A 26,438-nucleotide genomic window follows, 5' to 3' on the forward strand; every position below is an offset into this window, starting at 1 on the left:
CCGACCATTTTCATTTTGTATGCATATACAGCACCAACGTTACCTTTGACTTTTTGTATCATGCCTTGGGCAGTCAAGCTTATTGTTTGAAAAAAGTATTTTACCGACCTTTGACTTCTTGATGCAAGCCTTGACCAGCAAAACTGTTTGCCATACTAAGTGCTTTACAACACCGACCTTTGCCTTATTTATGCAAGACTTGACCAGCAAAAATGTTTGCCAGAAGTATGTTCTTTACAATACCTACCTTTGACTTCTTTGTGCATGCTTTGAGCAGCCAAGCTGATAACAAGAGTAAAAACTTTACAACACCGACCTATGACTTATGCATACTATGGGTAGCCGAACTGTTTGACATAATTATGATCATGATGAGTGTAAGCATGCCCAGGTGAATAGAGGCTCATGTTTGCTTGTTTTAAACGGAATACACCCTCGAACCGATCCTAATACTTACAGACGGTATTCACTTATGTAATGGATAAGATTGAATACGTTTTAATCCCCGCAGCCGAACCGAAGGTTCGGAAGAGGAATATTGTTCGTGATGTCCGCCCTTCCGGCAAACCAAACGTTTCGGGCGGAGATACTGTTTTTCGCGTTGTCCGCCCGTCAGTCATTCCAACCTTCATTCATTTCGTCCGTCAATATATCCGTCACATCCAGAACCATATCGTTCTAAGGCATTAGTTAGAATTATGTACCTTACATTAACGAACATTAACGTCCATATGTATGCCTTAGGCAGCAATAAAAATAGCCAGAAGTATGTACTTTACAACACCGACCCTTAACGTCTTGACGAATGGAAACAGTGCCCGGTAATTGAGGCTTACACTTGTTTTTGCTTGTTAAACGCCGTCAAAATAAACCCAGCATTTAAAGACGGTACTCACCAATGTAATGGTTACTAAATACTTTAAAAACATAAATACAAGAGGATGTCATGTCAGTTAGATATTTGCAGAGACAGTTGAAAATTTTGTAGAAAATCGTGAACTCCTTAGATGCATACCAAAAGCTTAAATATGCTTTGATCCTCATCTGTAACCGACTAGCTGAATATAAAAAATGGGCAATTTAAGCAACGAAAGGAGTTAAGGGTATACTTTATCAAGCGCTTATGCTTCAAATCCATCGAAACCTTATATTCTTATCTTTTTTCTTAAAGTTGTTTGTTTGATCCAAATAGTGTTTGCTATGGACAATAATTCACCAGTTGGTTTGTTCGAATTTTCCTTATGTTGGTGTCGTTTGAAATGAACCCTGATTTATGATTTTCAATCGACAGTTTAAAAAAAACATATTTGCTAAGTTTTATAACAATTAATGTAAATGAATTAATCCTGGCTATCATTATCCAATTAATATATATAGGAAATCACTACAACACGTTATGTTCTTTAAAAGCGTTTATATACGAGTATACATGTATTTATATATGGAATTCAAAAATATCTATATTGGTTTGTTATGCCACTCAAATGTGTACTGACAAACAAATTAACAACATAAGTTCCAAGAAATATGAAAATACAAAGCTATATAAAGAAAATATACCGGCAAAAATATAACACATTACATTAATTGCATGCAAAAGCTTATTAACAACATTAATAAAAAACGATGTTATATTATGAAAGTACAAAGCACAAATAACACGATCAGTACAACTTCTAAAACTCCTGTCATTCCCTCATCCTATGAGAAATATGTGACAGATAATTAATAATGCAATGCAGTTTACAGGGACAAGCTCAGGAGTCCAACATTCAAAAATAAGCCCTGCACAAGGCAATGGCCAGTCATTAATTAACAACAGGAACAAAACTCAACCACTTCCGAACACAACCTAGCAAATCTAACTAATTGCAAAATGAATTCACAATAGGATGGGGCCTCGGAATATCGCCGTCCAAAGAAGGATAATTTACAATTTAAAAAATAAAATCAACCCTCTTTTTCCCAAGTTTGATGGTCAATTTGCCATCTGTAAGTTCAAGTTGAAGATTTAAAAACTAAGTGTCTTGGTCAGACGTGTTTGATTTACTATGTCTTTTTTCTGAAGGGTATATCTTTTTGATATTTCCGTAAATGAGGGATTATCCATACTTCAAATGTCAACACTGTACCCAAAGTATTGTTAGATATCTCAGAGAGCACACGAACTCCAGACTAAGAGATATTGAGCATATCACGCTCGTTACAATATAAAAAGGTCTGCAAGGTGCATACTTAGCATCCATAGGAATACATAGTGTTTGCCGATTTAACTCGTGTCAAAAGTTACAGATACAGAGGAGACTGGACTGGCGTATTTAACACAGGTACTTTGACTAGGACAATGTGATAGTTTCTTACGGATGTATGCCAATGACATGATATTTAGACCAAGGATTTGACATGAGAAAAACGGGAAACAGGAGGTGTTGAATTACAAGGAAAAGTTGGGCCATGATTTGATAGAATATTTTATAGGGAACATACAGAGGAGGAGTTACCAAATACTAAGAAATACATATTTGTGAATAATTGAACTTTCAACTTTGATAAATATTAAGTTTATGAGTTGTTTTATTATTGAACATAAACATAATTTTGTCAATAAGTTGAGCAAGCTAAAATACGGACGCGCTACACTGAGATGAAAATACGGGAATAGTGTAACAAGAGACGTGCACCATAGGATCGATGTAATAAGGGACGTGCACCATAGGAACGATGCAACAAGAGACGTGCACCATATGAACGATGTAACAAGGGACGTGTACCATAGGATCGACGTAACAAGGATCGTGCACCATAGGAACGATGCAACAAGGGACGTGCACCAAAGGAACGATGTAACAAGGGACGTGCACCATGGGAACGATGAAACAAGGGACGTGCACCATACGAACGATGTAACAAGGGACGTGCACCATACGAACGATGTAACAAGGGACATGCACGATAGGATCGATGAAACAAGGGACGTGCACCATGGGAACGATGAAACAAGGAATGTCCAACAAATGATCGATGTAACAAAGAACAGTTTAAATTTAAGTTGTCAAAGTTGTCAATATGCAAGAATTTTGTATTTATGAAGTCTAGAACATGGTGTAAGAATCTCAATCTTTCAGCTGCCCTGATCAAAATCAATCACGTTGCATCGAACCGGTTTGATCTGGATCAGAGACCAACCTCTACATAATCCAGGCTACTGAATATACCATTTATGCAGGAAAGCGTATTTGGAGTCAAGTGGAAACTGGGTACAAGTGACATCCCCGCCTGAAAACTCCAGGATGTGAACGAGCCTGAGTTAAAATACAAGATAAACAATTGGGTTATAACATTCATTGGGTTATAGATCCATGTTGCATTTGGGTAAATTATGTTAGAAACCTTCATTCTATAAGTAGTTTTAAAAGTTTACTCTTACAATGAAACGCCTTATCAATATGACGTGATTAAATAATGTAAGGTATATTATATTGGCTGGTCTGTTTCAATGTAGTATATACACATACCTTTAACAACAATTATGTTATGAAACAAACCTTGGATTATCTATCGTCACATTAGATTTGATGTAGGCAAGGAGTTGGTCAAGGAAGTTGAAGCAAACATTGGGCTTCCATGGATCAGGGATGTCCTGAAATACAACTCATATTATAACGTACTTTTTAAAGTTATTAAAACGCCTATCAGTCTTTAATAAGTCTTACACGTAATCGTTAAGGATGCACTGTTACTCAAAACATTATTAAACACATTTTCACAATTGTTTTAATAGACCAAATAGACCAAAAAGTATGAATAAATCTCGAAAACAATACATCTTATGGAGGATACCGAGTTTAATTTGAAACAAATATGCAGATAGCCCGGTATTGCTACCTTATGAGACCATAGTAGATCGTAGTAATTCGTTTAGCATTTACCAATCATTTGATATTTTTTGCGTTTTAAGCTTTTAAATACACGGTTATAATATTGTCAATATAATATAGTAATTGATATTTTCCATATGCATTATTTAGTAAGTATTTGAGGGTGTAATACTCTAAATTTATGTTTGTTTTACATGTGTATGTATTGATTTTGAATAAGAGTGTCTCTTTAAGGATTTCATCTATACAACTTGATGTCATAAATTGGTACGCCTGCCATTAAATGCACGAGGATCAAGGCCTTACAACCCCGCCGTCTCAAGTGGCCTACGACATAGCTAGGATAATGCAAATGAAAGACTACCAGACCCAAGTTTTATTATAAGAACATCATTTATCTTTTTTAATGTGGATAGGAGACGTTTTTTACACAATGAATAAAAATAAAAAGTTTGTCGTGGAATGAACCTTACATCATATTTTAATTTCGGCTGATTTTCGACAATTTCAAATCGCATGCTTTATTTTAGAGAATGCATCCTTGTTATGACATATTTTTATCAGTATATAAAATGATTTTATGCATTTCAAAACGTACCATTAATTTCATAAGTTGAGCACTACCTTTAAACAATTGTGATCGTGTTGTAAAACTTCATCTCACAAAATGTGTAAAGCCACATTGGATATTGGGCCTATCTTGAACACACTTTCTGTCTATATGGATAGCATTTTGAGCGTATAGTTGTTGTCAGTATAAAAGACTTTCAAATATCATTTCAGCCCATACAATAACTAATATTATTGTGCAAACAATCGGTCGAATTGCTTCGCTTTGCCTTTTGATGGTATCAGAACACGTAGCATCGAACACTTCATACCAAGGGTATGGCGTGAAAAATATTTTATCGTTGCTTTTTCCTCAAATTAATAGAATCCTCGAATGTTATTTCATCATTCCCCATCCGCTTTGTTTATTAACACGTCGGAACTCGCTCGGGTAATTCAAAGGACGATCACATCTAATATTATGGATGTTTATGATTCGATCGATAAACGTCAAACAAACTATTTATTTATTTTAGCCTTATCGCGAATACAATTTCAAAAATATGCCCGTATATTTTTTATGAAATGTATTCATGTTTTGTTCTGCAAAGTCAAAATGCCATTCATGGCCAGTTATGTTTAAATTATAAACAAAAGACTGTCTAGAGGTTCCTTTGTGCGGTGATATATGTGTAATTGAGATGCATTTCATGGGCTGAATACAAAATAGTTGTAACTCAGTACGCAAATAGAAGGCCGAAAAACAGTCAAGTGCTAAGCCTTAAACGTACTTTACCAAATACACATTGTGTATATGTATAATAAATCACCATTCCACAAGAACAGTTATTTCATAAACAGAATTTCCGAATATTCAACATCGTACTTACAATTCTACCAAGGATTAAGTAAAACAACATTAAAATTACATGTACCAAGGGTCATTGAGATTATAACTTTCAGTCGGTTTTCAAGGTTCGAGTATTAAAAGGTCACATATCGAAAACAAAAATTGAGTGTGAAATGTGAACATAATGCATTTTTCAATGAGTTAAATTAGAGCTCTATTTTAAACGTTTATTAACGTTATTAAAAATGGAAGAATTTTAGGTTTCATTTTGCAACTTCTGTTGAAATGTGACAGTTGATTTGCAATAACTAAAATGACTAAATTTCAACAATGTTTAAAAAATCAGTCATTTTAACATCAACTTTAAATGAGTCCCTTTAAACAAAACCATTAAACTATATCTTACTTAATATAGTACAAACACATTAGTTATGCTCACAAGGCTCGCACCCATTTCGTATGGCATTATCAGCAATATTTGTTGAATATATTTTTAAACGCATTAGTTATTTATTTAAATAAACAAAAGGCCTTACTCCCGCCATCGTTGGTAAATGTTGAGTTTTGTATGTTTGTAGTTTGGTAACAGTTCCAGCATCGTCACGGAGCCCACAAACAATTTCGGGAACACCCGCAAGAACACTCTGTGTCCACCACTTCAGAAGCTTGAACCTGTATATGATACAATGGGAGCTACAATGACGGACTCATCAGAACACTCCGTGTTGACCAATTTCGGAGCTTGGACATGTAAATGATACAATGGAAACTACAGAGACGGACTTACAAGAACACACTGTGTTCACAACTTCAGGAGCTTGTACCTCTAAATAATACAATGGAAATTATAGAGACGGATCCACAAGAGCACACTGTGTCTACCATTTCAAGAGCTTGTACTTGTTAATAATACAATGGAAACTGCAGAGGCGGACTCACAGGAACACACTGCGTCAAACATATCAGAAGCTTGGACCTGTATATGATACAATGGAAGCTACAGAGTCGGACTCAATGGAAGACTCTGTGTCCACCACTTTAGGAGCTTGAACCTATTTACTGAAAAGCTACACCAAATGATCACGACATCTTGCATTAACTGCTTTGAAAACTGATTAAATATTGACATCCGCATATCGCTTAAGGAGGTGCTAGCGGTATTGATGATGCATTCAATGAAGCTTTTCAATAAAACCATGATTAATATTGTCGGAAAAATAGGGTAGTTTGATGTTAGACTTGTATATAAATACATGTTCAGAAAGACATACAATGCATCAGACAAATTTAAGATAATACATAAGATTCTAACAGCTAAAACAATCATTTCTGTCACACCTTTTAAAACTGCCTCTCTGCAATGAGGAATGTGAGGTGGTTTTGAACTCAACATAATGTTCCCCCATAGACCCATCTGGATTTACAGGTACAGCATCGACCTCGCCAAAGTATACTGGAACGATACAATGGATTCATCGACAAATACCCGTTATTTATTACAAAATAAAAAAGCGTATATTTGACTACACAACAACCCATGATAATGTAAATATTAGACCTTTACCCTTAATATGCTTGTTTATGATGATACGTGACTTTTAAGTTGCACACTTTTTACATTCCAATGCACAGTAATCGTAACTGAACTAAACCAAATACGATTTATAATTCTAGAAATTGCATGTTTGACGTACAAAAATATGTTTACGGAATAAAATTATCGTTCGGTCAAAATATATAAAATTACTTAGTGTGTGGGCGCCGACCTGGGATTTCACAACAGTATAGAAGGCTTCACAGTTGTTATATTGCAGGTCTGGATTTGGAACGGAATCTTTGGAACCTGCATTACGTTTAAATTAAATATGTTAATACATATGTATTGTACGTAAACATCAGGGGCCGTTTTGTTAAAGGATTTTCTTCGTTACTTCAATAACATTAAATTGAATAAGTTTCACAAATGGCAACACTCGGATTTTTTGCTTCCTACATTCTGTGCTCATTTTGAATACTGTTTAAAATCATATCACACACAAATGTTGTGTTGTATAATATTTGTGTGGAACAGGTTTTCAGAGAACCAGCCATTTATATGCAAAAAAAATATTCCTCCAATAGCTTATAATGTTGTATTACTTGATGTGATATGATAAATGTGAGCGTTGAACTTTGTCTAAGACTTCTACACAATTGGTCGAACTATGCCCTACTTGCGGTGAGATACTGCTCGAACTTGAAGCCCCACGCACACATCTCTTCGTCCTTCCCTCCCATCATTTGTTGTTTAAGTGCCAGTTTCTGGTCGGTGTGGTAGTCACACAGGTAGTATGTGCCCTTATGAAGAGTCACTGCGAACTTCCAGTATTCTTTTCTCGTATACAGCGTAGACAGTAACCTTTTTAACAAACTCCTGTCACATATGAGGTCGATCTGGGTAATTCTGTAATTTATTAATTCAAATCGAATACAATATAACAAATATCGATCAATGCGAAAATACATCTACTCAACGATTTCAATCTTACCGCTAAATATAAATATTCTCATTATCTCAAGTGAGCGCGCCTACGCTCTGCGAGAAGTTATTAGTATATTTCCATGCAATGTTCTTCAAAAATCAAATTGATCATGTTCCACTCATCTATATCTTTATGAGTTTCTGTTTCTTGAAAACCTTATCCACTCACCCCTGCTCATGTTTGCGTATCCATTTTAGAAGGTGGTCGAGCTGTTCGTTCTTATATTCATCTCTTTTCACCATTCCCTCGTATCCCTTTGTCAGATCATATCTAACATTATTATAATTTGACGGTTTAATAAAATATTTCCTCTGGCGGTTATCATCTTGAAATTCTCTGTTAATATCTAATGAGAAGCACCCAATCTCTCCATGGTGTTTAAAACCTGAGTTTGGGCCATCAAATCGTCTAATGTCGGTGTTAAACCCAGCCATTTTCTAACTGAATGATTAGTTAATGTACGATATATTAAGTCTCTTGAGTTTACTGAAAATAGCTATATATAAAGATTGATTGACATTTTTTATTGCCCAAAGATTTTTACGCTTGTATTTATTCCGATAACGTAGATCGTATTACGTGTATGGACAGGAACAATACTCGTAAGGTACACGCATATTGATATATACGTAGTCTTTATAGCGAACAAAAAAATAAAAACTGTTAAATACTTAATGTTAATCTTGATATCGCTCGTATACATATCACACTATTGTCATGTTTCCTTTACCTTCAGTATATTCTTCGCGGACTTAGTACAGAGCGGTTGTAACTCAATTAAGTAATTTAATCCCTTAAAACAGTCATTTGTCAAGTCTTCGGTCTCAATTTTCGTTACAGAAAAAAAACACAGTTTCATAAGATTTAAAATTCTCAAGGACGATACCATCTGCGAAAGAAAACTTTGTTTTTAGCAATACTCAGGTGTAAATAATTTATTAGCTCATTTTAAGGAAGCCTGATGTCCCCGTGTCATTTTGGTTTCATTCGCAAGCTGATTTCTTATCGGTAAAATGAATATCAAAAACTACATCCTAAAGAATGTAACAGTCAAACCCAGTTCGCTCGAACTCTCAGGGACCTGCGAAAATCCCTCGATCCTCGGAAACTACCAGCCAAGCGGACACTTTTATCTTCAGTATAAAGAAATCAGTCCTTTACATCTAGTTCGAGCCAACGAGGAATTCGAGCTAAGCGAATTCGAGCTAACGGGTTTCGACTGTTTTAAAATTCTTATGTATGCTCTTTATTTCAACGACAAGAGAAATTGACAATTTCTTCTGTTATGTTCATAGTTGCAATGATTGTTAATAAGACCCTTTCAACGCATACCAAAATATTATACGTATTTTTTATATCGTTCACATCTTTATATGGTTATATCGGTTACAGCATTAGTAAAAAATATGCACGACTTTTTGAGCCTACTTTTTTTGCGCAACCAAAGGAGAAAATGAAGGAAAGTGAAAATGTTTATGAATATTAGAAATATAATAATATAAAGAAATAATTTTCAGTGTATAATAATATTTGAAAATCGGTATTGTTTCCGGCGTCATAAATAAGATCAGCGTAACGTCCTAAATATTTTTAACAACCGCAATGAGAGGTGAGCTTGTTCTTGAGATATAGGTGTCCGCCTTACACAAAAAGGTCGTTGGTTCGAGCCCGAACAGGATTGAAATAGTCTAGCGGTAGGGGTATCCGCCTTTCACAAAAAGGTCGTAGGTTAGAGTCCGAACAAGATGAAAGTAGTCTAGTGGTTAAGGTGTCCGCCTTTCACAAAATGGTCGTAGGTTTGAGCCCGACCAAGATGAAAGTAAGTTAGTAGAATAGCTGTCCGCATTTCACAAATAGATTGTAGGCTCGAGCTTGAACAGGATAAAAGTAGTCTAGTGGTATAGGTGTCCAACTTTCACAAGAAGGTCGTAGATCCGACCCCGAACAGGATAAAAGTAGTCTAGTGGTAGAGGTGTCCGCCTTTCACAAAATAGTCGTAGATTCGACCCAGTACAGGGTGAAAGTAGTCTAGTGTTAGAGGTGTCCGCCTTTCACAAAAAGGTCGTAGATTCGACCCCCAACTTGGTAAAGAGGTCTAGTGGTATACTTGTCTTCCTTTCACAAAAAGATCGTATGTTCGACCCCGAACAAGATGAAAGAAGTCTAGTGCTATAGGTCTCCGCTTTTACAAGAAATGTTGTAGGTTCGAACCCGAACAGGATGAAAAGAGTCTAGTGGTATAGGTGTCCGTCTTTAACAAGAAATGTTGTTGGTTCGAACCCGAACAGGATGCAAATAGTCTAGTGTTGGAGGTATCGGCCTTTTACAAGAAATGTTGTAAGTTCGAACCCGAACAGGATGCAAATAGCACAGTGATAGAGGTGTCCGCCTTTTACAAGAAATGTTGCAGATTCGAACCCGAACAGGATGAAAGAAGTCAAGTGGTATAGGCGTCCGCCTTTAACAAGAAATGCTGTAGGTTCGAGCCAGAGCAGGATCAAAGTAGTCTAGTGGTAGAGGTCTCCGCCTTTTACAAGAACTTTTGCAGATTCGAACCCGAACAGGATGAAAGAAGTCTAGTGGTATAGGCGTCCGCCTTTAACAAGACATGTTGTAGGTTCGAGCCAGAACTGGATAAAAGTAATCTAGTGGTATAGGTGTCCGGCTTTTACAAAAAGTTCATAGGTTCGAGCCCGAACAAGTTGAAAGAATTCTAGTGCTACAGTTGTCCGTCTTTCACAAAAAGGTCGTCGGTTCGAGCCCATAAAGGATGAAAGTAGTCTAGTGGTATAGGTGTCCGGCTTTTACAAGAAATGTTGTTGGTTCGAACCTGAACAGGATGAAAGAAGTCTAGTGGTATAGGCGTCCGCCTTTTTCAAGAAATGTTGTAGGCTCGAGCCCAAAAAGGATGAAAGTAGTCTAGTGGTATCGGTGTCCGCCTTTTACAAGAAATGTTGTTGGTTCGAACCCGAACAGGATAAAAGAAGTCTAGTGGTATAGGCGTCCGCCTTTTACAGAAATGTTGAAGGCTCGAGCCCCAACTGGGTGAAAGTAGTCTAGTGGTATAGGTATCCGCCTTTTCAAGAAATGTTGTTGGTTCGAACGCGAACAGGATAAAAGAAGTCTAGTGGTATAGGCGTCAGTTTTTCACAAAAACATCGTAGGTTCGAAACCGAACAGGGTGAAAGTAGTCTAGTGGTATAGGTTCCGTCTTTCACAAAAAGGTCGTGGGTTCGAGTCCGAACTGAATGAAAGTAGTCTAGTGGTATATAATCATGTCTTTCGCAAAATGGTCGTAGGTTCGAGCCCGAACAGGATGAAATAGTCTAGTGGTATAGGTGCCCGTCTTTCACAAAAAGGTCGTAGGTTCGATCCCGAACATGATAAAAGTAGCCTAGTGGTATAGGTGTCTGCCTTTCACAAAAAGGTCGAAGGTTCGAGCCCGAAAAGGATGAAAGTTGTCTAGTGGTATATGTGCCCGTCTTTCACAAATAGGTCTTAGGTTCGATCCCAAACAGGATGTAATAGTCTAGTGGTATAGGTGTCCACCTTTCACAAAAAGGTCGTAAGTTCGAGCCCGAGCAATTACAATGTATTATTGTTGTATAGGCGTCCGCCTTTTACAAAAATGTCGTAGGTTCGAGCCCGAACAAGATTTAAGTTATCTTGTTGTATAGGTGTCCGCCTTTCACAAAACGGTCGTAGATAAGAGCCCGAACAAGATCAAAGTAATCATGTTGTATAGGCGTCTGCCTTTTACAAAAAGATTGTAGGTTCGAGCCCGAACAAGATGAAAGAAGTCTAATAGTAAAGTAGGGCACCTTTTACATAAAGGGCATAGGCTCGAACCCGAACAAGATGAAAGTAGTTTTGTGGTAGACGTGTCCTGTTCGACTTTTCCACACAATTCGTCTACTCACTTAGAAGGAGTTTGACGCCTTGACAAGACAAGTCGAAAACGACATTCAAAGAACTGATTTTGCTCTCACCCTTTTTCTCCGTAACCAAATCTTCTTCGGCAACATACGCTGATTGACCCCACTATAACCTGATTTTCTATTTATGAAATATATAGTGTTCCGACCTTCGGATGATGTATAGCTGAAGCAGAAATTCTTCCTATTTCGAATTGCACGATCTATGTACTTTACAACACCGACATTTAATGTCGTGATGTATGCCTTGAGCAGCCTAGCTGCTTGTCATAATCGTGTACTTTACAACACCGACCATCGACTTATTCATGTATGCATTGGTCAGCAAAGCTAATTGCAAGAATATGTACTTTACTTCACCCATCTTCAACTTATTGAAGCATGCCTTGGGTAGTCAAGCTGATTCCCATAATCATACACTTTAGAATACCGACCTTTAACGTTTTGATGTAATCATAAAGCAATGCAACTGATTGCCATACATATATGTAGCTCACATCACCCACCTTTTACTTCTTGATGTTGGCATTTGGAAGCAATGTTTGTTGCCAGACACATGTTCTTTACAACACCGATCTTTTACTTCTTCATGTAAGCATCCGACCTCTTATTTCTTGAAGTATTCATTTAGCAACAATGCTTATATCCAGAATTATTATGTACTTTACTACACCGACCTTAAACTGAATTACATGTATGTACTTGATAAATTATGGCACATCACCTGTTTGTGGGGCGTAAGACACAATTATTGGCAAAAAACTGGATGATGTCATGTCAGTTAGATATTTACAGCGGCAGATGCAAGTTTGTAGAAAATAGTAAATTGTTTACTAGAATTTCAAATGCCTCAATATAATAAAAATACTCTTTTTTATAAAAAAATATCAAATCTAAAAATCGTTTGATACATTTTAAAGGGAAGTTTTCTGATATGTTTTAGGTATGAATCCCAAAAAAATCTGAATGATTGATATTTATAAAATTGTTTGTGTTTTGCCTATCTATCGCATGCAAGTTGCAGTATAATAATGACGGATCTTACCATACCAATTAAACAGTCGTATGTAATTATAATTGTCTTATTGATATATTTATAATCATCACAAAAAGGTCATGTGAAAATAATTAAAAAAAATCGCCAAACTCATAAATAATTTTAAGGTAATGGTCAAAAATGTTGTTGATGTTCATAAAAGCAGTATCAAAAATATTTTGAAGGAAAAACACGAAAAAATTAGGTAATTTTTCAATATTCCTTGTTTATAGACGGTAAACACCAAAATGAAATAGGACGTTACATCTAGCAAATAAACATATTGAACAATTTGGTTATTGCAAAAAATACTTACCTATAAGACATCCACAATTATTATGTAAGTTGAAATGTCATATATAAAGCACTTTTTATTTTCCCGTCAAAAAAGTGTTCAGACGGAAAATTATGATGTTTTTTCCTTCGAAACCTTTCGTATTGCGCTATGTTTTGATAATAAAATCATGGGAAAAATATTGCTCGATTGTTGCTCAAACGTTGGTATCAGTTTTAAGGTATTGCATATAAATGGGATTTTGAATGTGGGGGGATAATTCTGGATTTGGCTGACTTTTCTCCATTGACCATGTTCATACTGCGTATGGAATGATAATGTGTTATCATAGTTTAAAAAAAATCGGGAAAATAAAAAATAATAAAATAGTTGTATATGAATAAGTTCAAAACAAGTACTTGGGAATCTCTTAGCCGAAGTACGGGGCGGCCTTACACCATCTATCAATATTATTCCTTGTTCGTTTACAGATCTCTGACAAAGCTGAGTAATGGACTTAAGAGACGGCTGTCCGACTTCTCTCTTAAATTGTACACCAGCTCGTTCATAAACAGTCCATCTCTCCTATGGTCCACGTCCACGCCTGATTTGGTGTTTGAGTGGCCTCTTGCATTGCGAATGAAGTCTAAACTATTGTATCAGTTGATATTCAGACTATTCAGACGTTGTTTGTTTCGTTTGCAATGAAACCTGATTTATGATATTCAACCGATATAAGAATAATACTATTAGTAATTTATCTTTACCCATTGTTGTCGGCACATTACTTAACATTCATTAGACACAGCGGTATAGTACATATTTAATGATATTGTGTTTCAAAACTTACATACAAACTAAGAGATAAACAATCACACAAACATGTTATGATTTTAACAACATTTTTATATATTTATATATTATAACAATATAGAAACCTAAAAAAATCAAACACACATAACACAATTGGGTCTGTTTTAAATTACAAAAAAAAGTGTTGTAATTTAGACGCGATATGTATAATTTATCACGGTAAGAGCGTTCACCATAAATTTGTAATCGGATACTAAGTTGAAATTTTGTGTCCCTAATAGAAGTTTTCATTAAGGCTGTTTTATATTATTACAAATACGCTGGTAAAAAAGGAAGCTTATACATAGTTTAACAAACAAATTAACTTCAGTTAACACTTCTTTAAAGTATTTAAGCATAATCGAAAATCATTTGATGCAAGGGGTGATAATTCTTCAATATTAGAGTAACATTCCTATGATTTTCACTGAAGCAGACAATATTCAGCACTAGGTATCCAAATGAGAGCAACTAAAAAAAGATTATTTGGTGATATAAAAATGAATGATTGAATACATGCAAGCAAATACATTTTCTTCACTACCATTTCCTGCAGGAAATAGTGGGCAGTAATACACACCTGAACAAATCTTGACAATTGCTGAATGGACAAGATTCAAAGTTTAGTAACCTTTCAAAGCAGAAGGTACATACGCAATATAAGTTGAAACGGAGAAAGGAGCTCAATATACATTGCCTATCGTGAAATTGGAACTTACACAGAGGATAGTAGACTAGTTAACGTATTAAGCGCAGATACTATGACTGGAATAATGTCATATTTTCTGATGGAAACCTATTATGTCTGTACCCAAATATCTACCTTTAAGGCTATTTGGACCAAGGAAAAGGCTCTTGCTCTTTATCAGCGTCTTAAACACAGTAATGATATCCATGTGTTGTAAGGGATAAGGTACGGGGAGCTTTAGCACTGTTCTGACTTGATAAGCGGTTTACTGATAGTATACATGAACGTCTGATACCAACAACCAATGTGTTTTACTGTGATGACAGAGTTTAGCAGCAGGAATTTAAACCTGCCATGTATACACAATCTTGGTTTACTGACAAAAGGGTGAAAATAATGTTGTGGCAAATCAGTCAATAGAGAAATTTGGGAATTAATAACGAATAACAATAACAAGACAAACCCATTACGAGCATTGACGCAATGAAGCAGGCGGCAATGAATGACTGGGACACTTTGAACCATGATTTATAAAGGAGGATAGAGAGGGAAAGTACCAAATATTAAGAAATTAATGTCGCTGAGCATTTGAGCTGCATTAAAAAATATTGATTTTTGCAGTGTTTTTTTAACATAAATGTAACGTGTTAAATCTGCACTCTCACAGATTTACAATTTTTACAACTTGTTATTGTTTGTCTTGGAAATAGCATTTTTTTTTGCGTAAAAATTTGCAATCCAATGATATACTATTGCTGAAAAAAGATCGCAGATTTCCGTTCGAAAATTAATGTTTTATGGCTTAAATCGTTACTCACGGTGTAAGAATTAGGCATAAAACATTATATTTTGAACTTGTATACTATCAGTAAATCTGCGTTCTATGTTTTTGTCAGCAGTCTTATATAACTGCCTTACATGATTTGTCGCGAAAAAAATGTCTCATTCCAAAACAAAAAATAAAAAAAGTTGTCAAAACGTTCAATCTGTGAGAGTGCAGCTTTAATAAGGTTTGTTCAAACTAGAGATGTTCAACAAACGAACACTGAACAAAGGTACCTGCAACATTGTAACGGTGTACAAAGGCAAGTGCTGCATCGGAACGGTGGAACCGTTTTGGTTAAAAAGTGCTTAAATTGTCTAAGCATTTTTTTATGTCTATAACATAGTGTTAGTAGTCTCAATCGTTTATCTGCCCTAATAATGTCAATGACGTTACATCGAACCGGTTTGATCTGGATTAGAGTCAAGCATCTACATACTCCAGGCTAATTGTGAGTATACCATTTATGCATGAAAGCGTATTCGGAGTCCCTTGGAAGCCGGGTACAAGTCGCATCCCTGCCTGAAAACTCCAGCAGGTGAACGAGCCTGGTTTACAATACAAGAAATACAAGTATTCATTGTGTTGGATATCTGATTTGATTTAATCTTGAGAAATCTAGTTTAAAACTTTATCCCTTTGGTTGTTGACTGTTTCAAAAGAATGTTTAATTTTCGATATAAACTCCGTGTCCTTGCTTAATTAAAGTTGCCATATTATAATCAAGTTGTTCAGTTTTAATGTGAAACAAATACCTTTAATACGAATTATTGCAATTAACAAACCTTGGATCATCTATCGTCACATTAGATTTGATGAAGTCAAGGAGCTTGTCAAGGAAGTTGTAGCAAACATTGGGCTTCCATGGATCAGGGATGTCCTAAAATACAGTTATGCTTATTACCTACATTCCCAGCTAATAAAATCGCCTATTGATAGGTCCTACGCTTTATCGTTTGCAACTAAACATACAATATGTCATAAATTGCTTCGCGTTGATCACTTTGTCCTTGTTGTATATGTTAGAGTTCAAAGTTGGTGATCTACAGACAGCGCAAACCAGAATGATTTGGTGATTTTTGTGTTTGCCATTGACAGTTGAGGATTTTTCAAATTTTCTGTTCGTTTATTTAAGTTTGATTCAGACAAGGTCCCATACCTAACAACCTTTGTGTCAACGTACATTCAGTATGGTATGGATGAAACTACATTGAAACTCTTTGTTGTCAAAAATTTAAGGGACACATGGTTAAAAGCCTAACAACATCCATGTCAACGGGCATACAACATGGCTTGGATGGTCAAAATAAAAGTCATCCAGACTTAGTCTCTGTACGATTGTGTCAGATACAGAATTATAAGAACATAAACCATTTACCAAAATGCCGGTAACTGACGTGCTTTTACACAGTTGTCTGACAAGTAGGAGTGTGATTCAGGGTATTTACGGCAAAAACGTTTGTGTGTGAATTGTAAACAAAAATCATGTTTTAATTACAACTCGTTAAAATTAGAGCTTTTTTATTACGTATCTAGAAATGTAATATCAATTCTCTGTCTAATAAAGGGTTATTAACGCGTTGGAAAAGAGAATAAGGTTAACACTTTGATTTAGAACTACTTTTTTTAAATGAGTAAGTTGCTTTTGCATAAGTAAAATAACTCCAATTTAACAAAGTTTAAAAATTCATTTCTAACATCATGCCATCGAGGTTGATTAATATATGTTGCAATAGCTTGTTTCACAATTGTTGTAAAATAAATAAGTTTAAACTAAACTATTTTTAACATCCGAGTTCCTTTAAAATGCATTAAGCTTAATCTCACTTTATATAGCACGACTGTTTTTAATAAAAGCAAACGAAGATCATTCACATTTCGTGAGGCATTCCAATTAACATTTGTTGAACAGATATTTAAATACATTTATTTAATAAACCATTATACTTAATAAAAAATATTCAAAATGCCTTACACTGGCCATCGTTGGTAAATCTTGAGTGGTGTATGTTTGTAGTTTGGTAACAATACCAGCATCATCACGGAGCCCACAAACAATCTCGGGAACGCCAACAAGAACACTCTGTGTCCACCAATTTCGGAGTTTGTACCTGAAAATAACACAATGAAAACTACAGAGACGGACTCACAAGAATACACTTTGTCCACCACTTCAGGTCCGTGTACCTGCAAAAATAATAATTGAAACTACAGAGGCGAACTCGTACTAATAATCTGTGTCAACTACTTTAGGAGCTTGAACTGAAACTAACGAGGCGAACTCACACCAATTATCTGTGTCCACAACTTCAGGAGCTGTAACTGAAACTAAAGAGGCGAACTCACACTAATAATCTGTGTCCGCCACTTTAGGAGCTTTAATTGAAACTACAGAGGCGAACTCACACTGATAATCTGTGTCCACCACTTCAAGAGCTTGAACTGAAACTACAGAGGCGAACTCACACTAAAAATTTGTGTCCACCACTTCAAGAGCTTGAACTGAAACTACAGAGGCGAACCCACACTAATAATCTGTGTCCACCACTTCAGGAGCTCAAACTGAAATTACAAAGGCGAACTCACACCAATATTCTGCGTCCAACACTTCAGAATCTTGAACTGAAACTAAAGAGGCGAACTCACACTAATGATCTGTGTCAAACACTTTAGGAGCTTGTACTGAAACTAAAGAGGCGAACTCACACTGATTATCCACCACTTCAAGAGCTTTTATTTAAACTACAGAGGTTAACTAACAAGAACACTCTGTGTCCACCACTGCAGGAGCTTGTACCAGTATAAATTACGAAAGAAACTAGCTCAGCGATTGCAAATGACTACTTAAAAAGGCTCGATCAAAGCTGAACATAGTAAACGAGACACCCAACACTATACGCTCGAAAATAAGGTACATTGTGTCGGTCAGGTATTCTGCTCTTCAACATCGAGAAAGAACGATTACGAGATATTCTTAAGTTCAATTGATATCAATTGAATATTAACAAACAATGAAATAGAAACTGCTTATTTGATACAACGTATGTGTTCGAATACTTTATTCAGAACATTTTTTTTCAATACAGCTAGCGTAATATGCTGCGTGGTGGCCATTGAATTTCGCCACGTTCTTCGTCCACTGTAATATTGTTAATTTTTAGATCCATCGGGCTCTTTCAACATTTTAGTGTTCAGGCTCATTACTCCGCAAATGGGATAGCCAAACATATGTCTAATAATCATTTAAAGTAGTTCTGAAAACCGAACACCTATAAAAAAGATTTCAATCGCCAACTTACCATTTTGTTACGAAAATAACGGCTAAATTTTAATTTAGTCATAAATTGATTTTATCAAGCGAGTCTTTTAGAAGTTCACGTATTTGCACTGGGCGGTGTATAGACTTTGGATGGGTATTTCGCTCTGAATACTAAGAAACTTAGCATATATTTTTTGTCCTCCTAACGATAAGTAGTCACTGACAAGCGCCCGACCTACCGACCTTATCGTACTGAAAGCAAAAAAATAAACACTATTATCAATAATAGGATTATATTTTGTAAACATTATAACACAGGGCTGCCTTATCAAATTGATAAACCGCAGATGCTGCACAAAATGATCATGACAAGTTGCAATAGCTGAGTTGAGGACTGGCCAATACTTGAAATCAGAAAATGGCATAAGCCGTTGCTAGGGGTATTGACAATTCTGTCAATGAAACGTTGCAATTAAACCATGACTGAAAGTGTCAGACAAAGAGGGTAGTTTGTTTCCTCGAATGTTCCCTCTTTCATTACACACTCAGTAGTTGAGATAATAAGATACAGATTTCTCTTAGATAAGTAGATCCAATAATTTAACCATGCTAGAAATTCTTGCCCATGGGCGAAGATAAAATGCCCGTATGGAACTCCTTTTTAATGGTCACCACATTGTAATTACCCCCTTGTTGAAGATGGTCGTCTGTAGCATCATGGAAACCTTGTCTTGTGGCAATATTTAAAACGCTAATTAATTATTTCTCGCTTCAAATGTCACCATAAAACAGTTTTCACGCACCTTTCAAGAAATAATTCTTCACTCTTCATAGAACTATTTAAAGTCCGATTCTACTATAAACATAAACAAATCTGAATCACTGCGCGCATATCCAAGACAACCATGAATTATCGCATATCCATACGCAATTATTTCACTAAGCACAAAAGAGTTCCAGCAAAAAATACAATTTTACTCTTTTTTTAACTGAGGTGGGAGCAAAAGCATCTACCATAGCCGCTCGTTTAAGGTAGGTAAACCTCGTTTCCGCAAAACATCCTACGCTCGGGTCGAAATCTTACACTCTTGGCCATGGAAGATACTTATAATCACTGTTTGAACAGTTGCTAATCAGGTAATACCTTTTGAAACTGTTTCTCTGCAACGCGGAATGTCTGATGGTTTTGAACTCAACATAATGTTCTCCAAAAGGTTCATCTGTACTAACAGCATCGACCTCACCCGAATACACTGAAACGAATTAGATATTTCACTGATAAAAACATGCCATTATTTTCAGAATTAAAAGCTTATATTCGAACAGAAAACAATCCATTATAATGTAAATTAGTATCAAACCCATACCGTTATATATGAGCAGAAAGTTTATTTCCATACAAAGCATTACAGCATATACATTAGTAAAGTACGCTAATAGTATGATAGCCCATGATCATTTTTCATTATCAAACATTTGCTTTGCGGTTTATATAAGTTTTATGATTAGTCAAAATATTTTCAGTAACAAATATAAAAGCGAATGTTTAAACACTTTTTCAGAAAAAAATATTACGTAAAAGCATTTTGAAAGTAATTAAAACTATTTATGCTCGAAAAAAAAATTCTTTAACAGACCAATAATTTCTGTACTCAACGGTTCTACGATTATACATATATTTTGATGAGTACGATAAACGCATAGAATATAATTAGATATAATATTTGTTTATAGGCTGCATCCAATTAAAAAATGAAAATCGTCTGATAGGACATTACAATGTGGGAAAATCCGTTGTTCCAAAACTAATATTCTACCTACCACCTTCTATGTTTAGCTGATGCAACTGAAAACACTTATTTTATCAATAGTTTACTCTATGATATCGAAATTGAAAAAAAAGTTCTAACATAAAAAAGTATTTAGGTTTTACACACATTTCAAGTTCTCCCGGTCAGATTTTTAACAGGGTTGGACATTTTGCATGCTCGTGGGAACGCAGAAAACTCATTTTAAAACAAAAAATGGAACGGACCCGGAATCAATGTTCTAGTCCAGCAGAAATTATTTCATATCTGTAAAATTCATGTTGTTGTTTGTTTTAACTTCTAAATATTTACATTTACACTTCATTCCTTAACGATGGTTGTTGTTTATCAATTGCACTTTATTTCTGTATAAAGTGCAAAGGCATTTCCCATCGATATCGCTTGCGTTTGTTCGATACTTCTGTCCTGTCATTGGGTGCAATAATACCAATGGGCGGGGCATATTTACTACGGAACTTTTTTTTCTAAATGAAATCGTAGTAAAATTATTGGCAACATGCAAAACTGTAATCAGTAAAGCAGATAAAACAAAATAAGCAACGTTAATTTGATTGATTTTAATGTAGATAATTTCATAATGGATGGAACAGTTGAAAAAACGTTTGTGTTTAAAAAAGGCTGTAAAAATCACAAAAATGCAAAAACAGTTAGTTCAAAATAACCTCTATAACGGGTGCTTGTATGACGTCATTAGTGATGTCATTGAAAAAGTTTTACATTAAGCTCGATTCGGGCCGCAACATAACTCGGCAGCTGCATTTTGTTTCGACGCCATTTTTTGCAATGTTCATTCGTTTTGAAAGTGTAGTTTTTTTCGAAAATTGACTAAATGGGATTATTTACACGCAATACCTATTGGGTAATCAATTAATTACCTATACAGTCCTACTCTAACCATTATTTGTTTTGATAACTAATTTAAGCCTGAAAATGTTGTAAACATGTTCTTGATAAAATGTACAGCATCTTCAGCATCAGAGAAAAAATATTTGAAATTTCTTTGTTCATTGCATACAACGTAATGGAATCATGTCCGTATAAGTCATATGTTCTGAATAAAATCGACAGAAATAACTAAAATTCGGAGGAGTTAGTCGTTTTAGACATAATTTAGTGCTTTTAATAGTCAAAACAACTGCAGAAAAAAACTATTTAGTAAACGCATCAGCTTGCCAGGAAAAGACAACTCAGCAGAAAATATGTAAGTTATATGTGGTTTATTTCATGTTTTGGTATTTGTATGCAGCTACATTATATATGCTAAAATATGTTTTTGTGCAAATGTTTGCATCGTTGACCAACTTTCGGTCAGAAACCAGGTCGCTCAGCCTTCATTGTTATGATGCGGGCCCTGATAGCGCATATGTTAAACAAAAAGCCGGGCATTAACGGCACATAAATTAACTGAATAATGCACGTTTTCTACCGATAACGCCCGGGTTTTTGCGTTTTAATAAACCACGATAACGGACCGAAAGCACACAATTTATTCAATAATACGTATTTATAATATTCTTGACCTTGAAAATATAAAAAATAAACATATAAATAAGGAACTATTTTATCTGTGCATTCTTTGCCGTATAAAATTAGGTTGCAATAGCTGTTCTAATCTACCCACCGTTGAGAACAACGAGAGAAAGAAAAAAGAGAAAATGCTCTTGAATAATCGATTTATTGTAGCTGAAATGTAGATTTAAATAAATGTAAATATAAGTATTAAAATTCGACATGTTGCATTTTATTGGGGTATGGTATGCAATGGGGCTGTTCAAAATGGGTGGAGTCCGTACCATACCCCAATAAAATGCAACATGTCGAATTTAAATCCTTAATTGGAGGTATTGAACTGAATTTACAAAATATCAAATAAAGTATATATATTACTCAGACTGAAACAAAATATCAGACTGAAATAGTATTGTCAATGTTCAATATAGAGAGTGCTTCCTGGATAACATACGGGTACTTAATATTTAGTTATAACGTACCTAAGTAATTATATACACTTATTAACAGCTACTGAAACCCATCCAAAAACAATCAATATTTCTAGAAATGGCACACTCAACTTGAAGAATAAAATAAGTTAAAGATTTAGATGTACAAAATTACCTAGTGTGTGGGAGCCGATCGTGGCTTTCACAACAGTATAGAAGGTTTCACAGTTGTTATATCGCATGTCTGGTGTTGGAACGGAATCTGCGGAACCTGCATATCGAATATTAAATTAAGTTTATAAATACATGTGCAGCGTACGTAAACGTCAGGGGCCAGTGTCATTAAAGGATCTAAGCCGTACCTTAAATTAATTAAATTATGTAAAAAGTGTCACAGTGGTTACAAGGTTATTGTTTTGTTTTCTACTTGTTGTGTTTATTTTTAATACTTGCTAAAAAATCAATACGCACAAATATGTTGCAAAGCAACAAATCTATGACCTTAAAATAATCTTAATTTATTAATTTGATTGAAAAATATTATTATCAAAATCAGTCCCATGTTCAATTAAGAAAGCCAAGCCATTATATCATGATAAATGTTCTTCCAATTGACAATGATATTGTATTTACTTTTTGGGCTATAATGTCAAGACGCCAGCCTAATGCATAAATAGCATACATTTTATTTAGGGACACTCAGATAAGAGGACAGAAAATTCGAGCTGAAATTTACGAGTATATTTACATGAACAGAGGAAATCGTTATCTCAAACTCTGATACCCGATATTATCTTTATATTGATCTTTTTTACCGATTCCAACTATTTGGTAATGAACACTGATCTTTTACGACGGACGAATATGCACAGACCACTTAATAGGCGGATCGAGATTTGTCCGATGACGAATGCATAAATCTTTCGACAGATCGCAATTTATATCGAGATAACGAGTTTCAACTGGGATAATAATTTCTGAGATTGGACCTATACTATCAGAATTCCTAACTTTGTCTTTTTTATCTCTTTCGAATATAAACTTGTAAAAACTGTATATAGAATTTGATTGCCCACCTAAGACAACCACACTATTGGTAAAACTATGCCCTACTTGCGGTGAGATATTGCTCAAACTTGCAGCCCCATCCACACATCTCTTCGTCTTTTTCTCCCATCATTTGTTTTATTGTTGCCAGACTCTGGTCAGTGGGGCATTCACAAAGGTAGTAGGTACCTTTGTGGAGAGTCACGGCGAACTTCCAGTCGTCTTGTTTCGCATACTGGGTACGCATTAAGCGATTTAACAAACCCCTGCGGCATATGAAGTCGGTTTGCATATTTCTAAAACGAATATAAATACTTAGCACATGTGAATGCCCAATAAACTACTAATTCAACATAATACTACGCAATTACAATTTACAATTACTTGGATATGTAATGTAAAACGTGGAATATTTGAAACTGCCATTACTTTGGTTCAAAAAGGATTTCAACCATTGTATAATCAAGTGTATACTTGAGATCAGTGTGATCATGTTCCACTCACCTATATCTTTATTAGTTTCTGTTTCTGAAAACCTTAACCACTCACCCCAGCTCATGGTTATTTATCCATTTCAGAAGGTGATCGAGCTGTTCGTCCTTATATTCATCTCTTTTCACCATTTCCTCGTATCCTTTTGTCAGATCAAATCTAACATTATCATAATTTGAAGGTTTAATAAAATATTTCCTCTGGCTTGTATCATCGTGAAATTCTCTGTTAATATCTAATGAGAACCACCCAAGTTCTTCAGGCCGATTTAAACCTGTGTTTGGGTAATCAAATCGTCCAATGTCGGTGTTAAACCTTGCCATTTTGAAACTAAATGATAAGATTTGTAAAATCCATATATCTTAAATTTTCTGAAAATAGCTATATATGGTCAGGAACAAGTCTGGTTTATATTTTATATTGTAATTGGCACCTTATATTAGAATTTCGTTTCAAACATAATCTTTATATCGATCTTTTACGTGTTACTCTATTGATACCTTCCTTGTTTTACTTCGAGCCCAGTGTAAGATGAATGTAAATCAGTATAGAAATAGAAGGCATTACATCAGTCTTGCGTCAAGTCTTCGATTTGCTGTTTATTTTCGACTAAATAAAGAACTTTGAGGAAAACAGTTATACAAGATACGTACCTTGTCAATGGCGATACCATATGTGGTAACCAGTAACATACATTGTTTGTAGTAATGCCGAAGAGCTTGACACACTGTAAATCGTACTCTGTTAAAGAAAGCCTGGTAGCCCAAGTAAGAAGGCGTCTAAAAAGCACGTACTTGTGTATCGGACACATTAAAGCCATTCAAAGAGTATTGAGACCGAGTCCGGAGAAATGCATTTTGGGCTGTTGTTGCGAAACATATTACGTTATTGATAACTTCAACAAATGTCCATACCGTAATTACAATACTCCGTATAGGTGCAGTGTTTGAAAGTCATTTAGGTGGACGTCAAGGTGAATGTCTATCGCCATTATTATTTTTACTCTATATTGACGATCAAGAGGAAGTATCATACCTCAAAGGGGCCATAGGGGTCGACACAAGATTGTTTAAGTTTTTTCTACTCTTATATGCAGACGATATTGTAATTTTTGCTAATTCAGCAGCAGAACTGCAACCGATTGTAAAAACATTAGAGGAATATTGTAACAAATGGAAACTCCATGTATCATATGAAAGGTTACGGAATTATATGAAAAAGTATATGTGCTTGATCTAAAAATTGAGCCTTATAAGATTGCAAGACCTTAGGAGCTCAATACCTTAAAGCGCAAAAAAGAGTCAAGAATACGTCAATGAACATTAGAAAAATCTAAATCTAGGGCAATATTGTTTGTTAAATAGTGTTTAAAATACGATATTTGTTGACACCTTTAAATTAAACAGAGTGACGTAATGAATGATCAATTTATCAAAGGCTACCTCAACATCACCGATTGGACGCACACATGTGAATATACACTCGCAACTAGAAGTCAGAGTGATGTAGTTGTACACTGATTTCTGCGAACTCAAAATAGATTAATTTGAACTTTCAGCTGTTTTCAATTTTGAGCTGAAAAATAGATATGAATTCAATCATACAGACGATTGTTGAATGTTATTCGAAGTGAAATGTATCGTGTACTTTTCAAAATATGGTTCTATATCCTAAAATGAAAATACACACATAAAATCCAATCTGTAAAATGAATATCAAAAACTACATTTTAAATAAAATTATTGTGATTCTTATGTATGCTCTTTATTTCAACGACAATAGTTAGTTGACCATTTTAAAGCCAAAAAAAGTTTTTTTCTCTGCAATTGTTATATTTGCTATGCCTGTCCATAAGGTCCTTTCAAAGTATGCCAAACTAGTAATACACGTATTTGTTTATATGGTACCTTAAGTGCGCCCCAAAATAAATTGAGTTTTGGCTGCTATTGCCAAACAAAAGCTTTCATGTATCGACACTTTGAACAAAATGTTCACAACCTATTTAAGATACTCCGTATATGTATCGGTTAGACCATTTATATACAAAATATGCACGAGTTCTTGAGCTTAATAATTTCGCGCGACCACAGGAGCGCAATAAAAATGAGCGAAATGATTTGGGATATGTATTAGAATTTGATATGCGATTTTTTACTAACGTCATTTATTTAACGACGGAACGTCATAAATACCAATACCTGCTAGTAGTACTGGAATCCGCCTCTCACTGAAAAGGTCGTATTTTCGATCCCCACCAGAATGAGAGTGTTCTAGTGGCATAAGAGTGCGACTTTCACCAAAACGGCCATAGGTTCGAGACCGCCACAGTTAGAATGATATAGTGGTATAGACCTCTGCCTCTCACTGAAGATGTCGCACCTGCGAACCCATCCATCCACCCGGTCGAAAATGGTCTAGTCAGCCCCAACATTGTGAGAGTTGATCAAGGGAAAACGTGTCCGCC

The 26,438-nt window shown here is 35.3% G+C and overlaps 2 protein-coding genes across 2 annotated transcripts; both read right to left on the reverse strand.

Moving 5' to 3' along the window:
• Positions 1-1,405: 1,405 nt before the first annotated feature.
• On the reverse strand, positions 1,406-8,329 carry LOC128212056 (decapping and exoribonuclease protein-like). Its single transcript, XM_052917300.1, has 7 exons — positions 7,968-8,329; positions 7,491-7,720; positions 7,025-7,120; positions 6,616-6,730; positions 5,814-5,949; positions 3,546-3,640; positions 1,406-3,302 (listed from the first exon to the last, which is right to left on the reverse strand). The coding sequence occupies exons 1-7, from the start codon at positions 8,231-8,233 to the stop codon at positions 3,203-3,205; spliced, it is 1,038 nt and encodes a 345-aa protein (XP_052773260.1). The 5' UTR covers positions 8,234-8,329; the 3' UTR covers positions 1,406-3,202.
• A 5,613-nt stretch (positions 8,330-13,942) lies between these two features.
• LOC128212057 (decapping and exoribonuclease protein-like) lies at positions 13,943-24,348 on the reverse strand. The gene is made up of 7 exons (XM_052917301.1): positions 24,032-24,348; positions 23,549-23,778; positions 22,611-22,706; positions 19,811-19,919; positions 17,383-17,518; positions 16,193-16,287; positions 13,943-15,955 (listed from the first exon to the last, which is right to left on the reverse strand). Exons 1-7 carry the CDS (start codon positions 24,295-24,297, stop codon positions 15,853-15,855), a joined length of 1,035 nt encoding a protein of 344 aa, XP_052773261.1. The 5' UTR covers positions 24,298-24,348; the 3' UTR covers positions 13,943-15,852.
• Positions 24,349-26,438: the final 2,090 nt, after the last annotated feature.

This window comes from Mya arenaria, chromosome 12 (genome assembly GCF_026914265.1).
Source record: "Mya arenaria isolate MELC-2E11 chromosome 12, ASM2691426v1".
NCBI lineage: Eukaryota > Metazoa > Mollusca > Bivalvia > Myida > Myidae > Mya > Mya arenaria.

Bases quoted from the DNA above. Each gene is read 5' to 3' on its own strand.
- LOC128212056 (XM_052917300.1), bottom strand. From the start codon at position 8,233: ATGGCTGGGTTTAACACCGACATTAGACGATTTGATGGCCCAAACTCA. The intron at 7,721-7,967 runs GTGAGTGGATAA...AATAAATTACAG, and splicing joins ATACGCAAACATGAGCAGGG to AATTACCCAGATCGACCTCA. The intron at 3,303-3,545 runs GTTTGTTTCATA...ATTTTAACTCAG, and splicing joins GTGACGATAGATAATCCAAG to GCTCGTTCACATCCTGGAGT.
- LOC128212057 (XM_052917301.1), bottom strand. From the start codon at position 24,297: ATGGCAAGGTTTAACACCGACATTGGACGATTTGATTACCCAAACACA. The intron at 22,707-23,548 runs GTAGGGCATAGT...TTCGATATGCAG, and splicing joins TGAGCAATATCTCACCGCAA to GTTCCGCAGATTCCGTTCCA. The intron at 19,920-22,610 runs GTAATTTTGTAC...AATTCGTTTCAG, and splicing joins GATCGGCTCCCACACACTAG to TGTATTCGGGTGAGGTCGAT.